The 8,633-nt window shown below is 47.3% G+C and overlaps 1 protein-coding gene and 1 pseudogene across 1 annotated transcript; both read right to left on the reverse strand.

The window, feature by feature from the left end:
• Positions 1 to 2,273: 2,273 nt before the first annotated feature.
• LOC141027488 (uncharacterized) lies at positions 2,274 to 4,978 on the reverse strand (annotated as a pseudogene).
• A 1,218-nt stretch (positions 4,979 to 6,196) lies between these two features.
• On the reverse strand, positions 6,197 to 7,551 carry LOC141027489 (uncharacterized). Its single transcript, XM_073504548.1, has 5 exons — positions 7,449 to 7,551; positions 7,108 to 7,333; positions 6,727 to 6,879; positions 6,496 to 6,636; positions 6,197 to 6,412 (listed from the first exon to the last, which is right to left on the reverse strand). Exons 1-5 carry the CDS (start codon positions 7,529 to 7,531, stop codon positions 6,197 to 6,199), a joined length of 819 nt encoding a protein of 272 aa, XP_073360649.1. The 5' UTR covers positions 7,532 to 7,551.
• Positions 7,552 to 8,633: the final 1,082 nt, after the last annotated feature.

The following is an 8,633-nucleotide window of genomic DNA, read 5'->3' on the forward strand; positions in this document are numbered from 1 at the left end:
TGGCATGCTGTTGAAAGAGTTATGCGCTATCTGAATGGTACTATGAACTATGGACTTCACTATACCGGAGACCTGTCGGTACTTGAAGGGTATAGTGATGCGAATTGGATCTCTGATGCTGATGAGATGAAGGCCACAACTGGGTATATGTTTACTCTTGGAGGTGGCGCTGTTTCCTGGAAGTATTGCAAGCAAACGATCTTAACGAGATCGACAATGGAAGCAGAATTAACAACATTAGACACATCTGGTGTTGAAGCAGGATGGCTTCGAGATCTTTTGATGGACTTGCCATTGGTTGATAAACCGGTTCCGGCTATCCTTATGAACTGTGATAATCAGACTGTCATCACCAAGATGAAGAGTTCAAAGGACAACATGAAGTCCAACAAACACATAAGAATGTGATTAAAAGCCGTCAGAAAATTAAGAAACTCCGGAGTGATAGCGTTGGACTATGTCCATACGGCTAAGAATCTGGCAGATCCCTTTACGAAAGGCCTATCACGTGTTGGGATAGATGATGCATCGAGGGAGATGGGCATGAGACCCACATGAATTGCCATGGTGGTAACCCAACCTATGTGATCGGAGATCCCGTGAAGTAGGACCTGGGAAAACAAGCCAGTGGTGAACTGAGGAGAGTAACTATACTAACTCACTCCGTTGGAGATGCAATACTCTCGATACTGTATGGTAGGATGACTAATGTCTTAATGTGTTCCAAAGCTTATGAAAGCAAGATGCTATCCTACAGAGCGATCTTTGGAGAAACACACCTATATGAGCCCGACTGCTGGTCACAGTCTATGAGATTGGGGTGATCTCTAGTAAGCTCATAAATAGGCCAGGAGTGTGACTTATATGCTCCACCCGAGGGGTCAGCCTTCGGCAGCCTAGTACTAGTAAGACATGTAGTGAAACTTCTTTATGCTAAACTGACAATTCAAGGCATAGTCCATTGTCCAGTTGTGAAGGAGTGTAGCTACTTGCTTTAGGTGAAGTTCAACCTTAACAGGTCTTCACTGAAATACTGGTATATCGAAACAACAATTGGAACAGAGGACACAATGGGCCCTCGAGATCTGGTGGGGGATTGCTGAAATTTGAGATGGGCTTTAGGCCCATATAGCAATTTCTGAAAATCTCTAAGGGCCCATGTGGGTTTATTGGCACTAGGTGGAGGTGGGAAGTTTAGTCCCACCCCGGAAGTGGAAGAGGAGTTGGACCTCTTTATAAGGGATGTTCTTTCACATGCTATTGGAGCTTGAGAATAGAAGAGGCCCTCGCGCACTCCTCCTCCGCCGCCCGCCTCGCCACGCCACGCCTCGTCACGACGCGCCGCAGGATTGAGCCGAGTCGAGCTCACACCTATGCGCTTATTTTTGCCAGTCACTAACGGAGAGTTCTCTGACAGCTGGGCCACGATTTGAGACGTCGGATCGTGGGCTGCCACGGACTCGGACGTGGGTCGAGCCCACGTCTCTCCACGCGGCTGTGCCTATATAAGTGTGCGGTGTCTCCTAACCCTAGCGGCCACAAACAGATCACATCTACTCCACACGCACGCCCACCGTCGTTCCCTTGCTGCTGCTACCGCCCGTGACTCCATCCCGTCCGCCGCGTACACGGTCGACGGGAGAGCAGGTCTCCGAAACCACGCCCTTCTGGTTCCTGTACGGGGTGAGGGGCGAATAGGTTTTTGGGCAGCGATTATGCGACTGCTCGCTTCCGATCGTCTGCTTCCTCTACGTCCGCGTCGCCTTCATCATCAACATGTCCACCGACGCCGAACATGCCGCCGCCGAGAAAGCTGAAGCCGACAAGAAGGCCGCCGAGGACGCCGCTGCTGCCACCAAAGCCGCGGCCTCTGCATGGCCTACTGGAGGGTATAATTTGTTTATCCCGCTCCTACTGTTTTCTGTTTTAGCCTTGCTAGCGTTATACGTAGATCTTTCTGCAATTAGCGTAGTATGTGGTAGCTTGACTGAATATCAGTATGCGTTTATTTGTGTCAATACCATGCTAGTGATTTACTCGTGGATTAATTTAATCGAGAAATTGCCTATTTACCCAACAGTTCGTGCTACACTCGTTGTTCACATCGAGCGATAGTTTTCTTGTAACTCAATTCTGCCTTCTATAAAGCTATGATACGCCTAGGCATACTCTTGAAAAAAAAACACTGAGTCTGCTTTCAGTAGTACAATAAAGAATCGCTTCAAATATCATGTGAAATGTATAAATTGGTATCCATCTGCAGTTCCACACACCTAAACCAGCACCGCCACCACTATCCTGACGACTTCTTCCCCGACCTGCCCCTCCGTGTCGCCGTCTCCATCGCTCACCGTTGCAACTCCTCCGACGACCTGCTCTTCTTCCCCGGCGAGAACCAGGGGGGTTATTCCTGAGCCATTCGACAACCTTAGATATGATGCCCGCCTTGTACGCGATCCAGCCGACATGGCAAGCTCCGATCAACACGGGAAGCCCGTTTCCCACCTGCGAACACAAAGTATAACAATGGTTCATGCTTTGGCTCTTGATTGATGAAACGAGGAAATCCACCATGAATGGACCTTACCAAATGAAGAATCTTCTCTGCAGCCCAAGGGCTATGTGTATTCCCCACATAATCGACAAATTGGTAGATGGCGATGAGTATCTCGGCCACTGTAACCTGCAGATCGCGGAGCGAGTTTTGATTGCCTCCATCCTCTTTCATCTGTGTCACAAGTTTGAATGGGTGTAAAAATGTTTCAGCACTTCCCACATCCTGCAGTTATAATGCAGCAGAAGTAGTACGTGTGGTCTGCTTTGATCGAACTTTTACCTTCTTGTGTATGAGCACGCATGCTTCAAGCAATACAGTAAAATTATGATTGTGGGGATCGCCGCAGTGTGCTAAGGGTGATCCTTGGGGATCACCATCCCACGGCAAAGCAAGAAAACTCCAGCTGCCATTAAGGTTGCCATGCCGACGATCTGCAAAAAAGATACAGAGTACTAGTGAGCTTGGTAGGCAAGTTACTGTTCAAACACGTCCGGATGTATTCCAAACTCTGTTTTCATTCAGTTAAAAAAACAAAACTATGTTTTTTTCCTTTTCTAATGAATGTTAAACTCTGTTTTTTCTTTTGCGGTGAATGCTAAACTCTTTTGCTAATGCATTAAATTATCGTCTTCCTTGTCGCAAAGGAAGAATTAGAGTCATCCATTGTCAATATATTTTCAAATTCTGCTTGTGCCATGATAACAATAATACAGGATATGCCTAAACTCTGTTTTTTCCTTGGTGAATGCTAAACTCTGTTTTTTCTTTTGCGGTGAATGTTAAACTCTGTTGCTAATGCATTAAATTATCGCCTTCCTTGTCGCAAAGGAAGAATTAGTCATCCACTGTCAATATATTTTCAAATTCTGCTTGTGCCATGATAACAGTAATAGAGGATATGCCTAAACTCTGTTTTTTCCTCGGTGAATGTTAAAGTCTGTTTTTTTTTCTTTTGCAGTGAATGCGTAATGCATTAAATTATCGCCTTTCTTGTTGCAAAGGAAGAATTAGAGTCATCTACTGTCAATATTTTCTCAAATTCTGTTTGTGCCATGATAACGGTAATAGAGGATATGCCTAAACTCTGTTTTTTCCTTGGTGAATGCTAAACTTTGTTTTTTTCTTTTGTCGTGGAATGCTAAACTCTGTTGCTAATGCATTAAATTATCGCCTTCCTTGTTGCAAAGGAAGAATTAGAGTCATCTACTGTCAATATATTTTCAAATTCTACTTGTGCCATGAGAACGGTAAAAGAGGATATGCCTAAACTCTGTTTTTCCTGAGTGAATGCTAAACTCTGTTTTTTCTTTTGCAGTGAATGCTAAACTCTATTGCTAATGCATTAAATTCTCGCCTTGCTTGTCGCAAAGGAAGAATTAGAGTCATCTACTTTCAATATATTTTCAAATTCTGGTTGTGCCATGATAACAGTAATAGAGGATATGCCTACAATCGGTTTTCCCTCGGTGAATGCTAAACTATGTTTTTTCTTTTGCGGTGAATGCTAAACTCTGTTGCTAATGCACTAAATTATCGCCTTCCTTGTTGCAAAGGAAGAATTAGAGTCATCTACAATCAATATATTTTTAAATTCTGCTTGTGCCATGATAACGGTAATAGAGGATATGCCTAAACTCTGTTTTTCTTCAATGAATGCTAAACTCTGTTTTTCCTCGGTGAATGCTAAACTCTGTTTTTTCTTTTGCGGTGCATGCTAAACTCTTTTGCTAATGCATTAAATTATCGCCTTCCTTGTCGCAAAGGAAGAATTAGAGTCATCTACTGTCAACATATTTTTGAATTCTGCTTGTGCCGTGATAATGATAATAGAGGATATGCCTAAACTCTATTTTTTTCCTCGGTGAATGCTAAACTCTGTTTTTTTTCTCTTTTGCGGTGAATGCTAAACTCTCATCTACTGTCCTTAGGGAATAGAATTGAAGATGCCCTTAGTGCTTTTTGAGAAAAAAAATTAGTAGTGCCAACTGCCAAGTAGCTCGTGGACAAGACTTTGACTGGCGTCATCTTGTAGCTCAATTCTCTTCGTGGGACCGCCGCTGAGATCACTCCGGCATTGAAGATAGCTCAAGGCGGACACGACCTCTCATTGTCTCCGCCACTAAAGCGGCGCGCGGCCGAGGGCGCCGCCCACTGCACGTCTGGCAGAACACGCCTCCTCGCGGCATTCAAACGCCTCCATTAAAATTGCATGAAAACCGAAAAAAACTACTCCGGCCACACATCCGTTCTCGAGCGGACCAACATTAAACAGAATGTCGGTCAAGCTTCTCCTGTCCGCCCACTATTTAAAGGAGGCAAGACGTCGAGCAAGAATCTCACCACTCCGCTGCTCCCCATCTCCTTTATTTTCTTCACCCTTTCGATGGCATCTGATGACCAGGAAGAGAAGTTCTCCGGCATAAAAGCCGGTTGAGTAGCCCACTGAAACCGCCGGATACGAGCGAGGCAGCTCGCTGCTCCACCTCCCTCACCTAATCTGGTGGAGCATGTTGCCACCCCAAACCAGCGCATGGTTCAGCAACTCGCTGCTACAAGCCAGCTCGCGGAGGAGTAGCGAGTTGCTCCAGGTCAGCAAGGGGCGCTTGGGTCCGATGAAGGCTGCCGCCGAGGCGACGCCGGCGTACACAGCCAGTGGCTTGCTCGGTAACAGGCCACCATCACCCCCTTACCCAAAAACCAACTTTCATCCGTGCAACGTAGCGACCCTTCTCCTCCGGCTGAAGCGTCAACCGGCGGTTCCACTCCGACGAGCGGTGCAAAAATGAGCCACCCTTTGCACCGAAGCATATATCTTCGAGGCTCACGACAGCCGGACATGGGGACTACAATGGAGATCCGTCACAGCCGGCGGTAGACTATTCAAGGGTATCCATGTCGTCGGAATGGATATTCGTGCCGGTCATAGACCGTTTTATCTTAGTCTGGTGCCATTTTTAGTTAAAAATATGTCCAAAATGTATACGTTTCCGTCCGGTTTATCTGAAATCCGGCATGTTTGTATGAAATTTGGCCGTGTTTGCATGAATTTCAGCCGGTTGATTCTAAAGTGTTTAAAATGTATGCGGGCAGCGTTGGATGACGACCTCCCGCATCCGTGTCCGCGGACAGATGCGGGAGGAAATCCGCGGGTCGCCATTGGAGATACCCTAACACAGTTACCTCCCCCGCGACCACCAATGTTCTCTCTCTCTCTCATGCCTCTCTCTCTCTCATGTCTCTCTCCCTCCCTCCCTCTCTCCCAAAGTCTGGATTCACTATAGGGTGTGTTTGGTTCGGGAACGTAGTAGAATGCAATGTCAGGAACGGGTTGGTTTCATTCCTGTGTCTGTTCGAAATAATTTGGTGGAATGAAATGATTACACCCGTGAATTAAACGCGAGAACGTGGCCTAGGAACGGGTTGGACCCGTGACATTCTAGTCCGTGACTGCAACCAAACACACCTTAAAAGGACAGGGGTTCAAATCAATCACCGCCTTTTTTACTCAGACAGTGAGACAAAATGTTCCAGACATGTGCACTTCCGGTCCTAGGATCGGTTATGGCACGACGACTGAATTCAGTTAAGTAGGACACATGATCTATGCAACAATCATGCGAAACGGGAGAACCAACTACATCACACCATCTCAACTTCTCCTTTCGCCACCGCCTTCTCAGCCACGTCTGCATCTCTGTCGTCCTTGATGGCAGCTCCAGTGGCTTGCTCTTCTTTCCCGGTGTAAACTTGAGGGAGCTTTCTGAGCCATTCGATCACCTGATATTTGATGCCCACCTTGTATATGATCCAGCCGATCTGGTACGCTCCAATCAACACGGACATGCCACTCCCCACCTGCGAACATAGAGGATAGGTGTAACTCATCATCATTCAACTCTTGATATTGATCAAACAAGGAACCATTGATCTCTCTTTACCAAATGAAGTATCTTCTCTGCATCCCACGGGTTGCGCTTTTGTTGCATGAAATCGTTCAATCGGTAGATGTTGATGGATGTCTCGACCGATTTCATGAGCAGATCGGGGAGCAAGTGTTGAGTGTCTCCATTCTCCTTTATCTGTGCCGAAAGTGTGTAGTTTGGCAAAATGAATATTCCCGACCACTCTTGCATTTCTCATGTATAGTGTGCTATGCTTTGATTTCATACCTGGGCAAGTAGAAGCACACATGCCTCGAGAAAGACTATAAGAATGATGATGGTTTGAACCGCAATAGTGTGCCAAGCATGATCTTTTGGGATAAGCATGCCACGACAGAGCAAGAAAACTCCGGACGCCATTAAGGTTGCCATGCCGATAATCTGCAGAATGTGATGAGGAAACTATTGTTCAGACATTTGGGATGTATGCAGTCCCGACCTCTGGTGCTAACGTATTAGGAATGACCAATTTTTCTACTTATGCTACTCAAAGTGTGTCCAAATTCTAGTTACGCTGCGAGAACTGTATAAAAGGGGACTATAGTCTATATATGACAAACTTACAAATATAATGTGTTATTTAGAGGATTGGGTGAGTGGATATCTTACCCTCGTCTTGGCCCAAGCTTTGTGATCCATTTTGAGATGAGTCGTGATAGCATAGGAGAGAAGGAAGAAGCCCAATAAGCACACCAACCCAAACATCTCAGATCCCTCGGTGTGAACAGCATGATATGCTGTGATGAACAGCTTGGAACAGCTGACCGACTTGGCTGCCAGGGAGAAATTGTGGAAGACTAACTCGCCGCCATCATTGTATGCTGAATCCATGAACCTGAAATTTGCGCAGGTTCGAGAAGGGCACACTCAGATACATGATAAGCTCAGCATGTTCGAGAAGAAGGAACGACTAATCCCCATTGTTAAAACATGTAGTAATTCATACTCACGTCTGTTTGATGCAAAGAGCAAGAGCGGCAATGTTGACGATGGCGTTCACGGCCATCCTCCCGGCAACAGCTCCGGCCACCATTTTCTGCAGATCCTTGGAGGAAGCAAAGATTCTACAAGGAAAAAAGGGTGGGGATCATTTGCAAACGCCATTGCAAGCTCGAAAAAAGGAAAGCAAAGGTGGAAGCGAAGAGCGGTGGAGAAGAACAAGAGCATTCGAAGATGCAATTGCAAGCTCGGATTTACGTACCTATGGCGCGCAGGCCCGGAGGAGCGGAGCGGAGCAGCAGGGAGCGAAGAGAGCTGTGGAGACGTTGGCCTCCCCTGCTTTATGTTTTTGATTGAGGTGAAACATCCCGCGTTTAAATAGAAGAAGCCCTCTGCGTCACGTGGCCTTTGACAAATGAGGCCCAAGGTGTGAGCGTGAGCTCGGCGCGGGTGCCTTCACGTCGGCGGCCGTCCGATGCAACACTGCAAGATGCATCCTGGCCGTCGGCGTTGCCTCATCCGAATTCCTAGTTTTGTCATTGTCACGTCGACCTCGACCCAACGCATTTTTGAGCTTAAAAATGAAAAGGACCCACCCAATGCGCTACGGTACAACGGGGGGCTGATATCATCAGCTCCCGCGACGATAAGCTACTGCCATGGCGCGTTTATGGCAACGGAGAATTTTCTTGGGGTCGTACCAGAAGACCTAGGATTCATTCAGACCGACCACTGGCCGACTCGTCGATCGGGGAACCGTAACGGATGACACGGCACGCGGCGCATGGCGGCCGGCTGCCTACGTGTGGGTTGGAGCAAAGACCGACGAGGGTCGTGGGCCCGCCTGGCCGACGAATCCTCCTGGCTCAACCAGCAAGGCGCACGTGAGAAGAGCTCCCAGGCAAGATAAGCATATACGCTCAGATGATGGCTGACTGGCTGGCTACTTTTCGTCGATGCGAATCGTTAATTGTGCCAAACCAACAACTGATCGAGTCGGCAGCGACACCAACAACTGATCGAGACGGCCGCCAACGCCATCCCCAGGTTCCCGGCGAGAGCGGCGCTCGCCACGCCATGAGAGCCGACCCGTAAAATTTCTTCCGCATCAGTCCGCAGACAGAGAGGACCAGTTCGCGGACACGGATGCGGAACGCCGCCATCTAACTATAGGCCCATACATTTTGACATCAGTT

This window comes from Aegilops tauschii, chromosome 7, assembly GCF_002575655.3.
Source record: "Aegilops tauschii subsp. strangulata cultivar AL8/78 chromosome 7, Aet v6.0, whole genome shotgun sequence".
NCBI lineage: Eukaryota > Viridiplantae > Streptophyta > Magnoliopsida > Poales > Poaceae > Aegilops > Aegilops tauschii.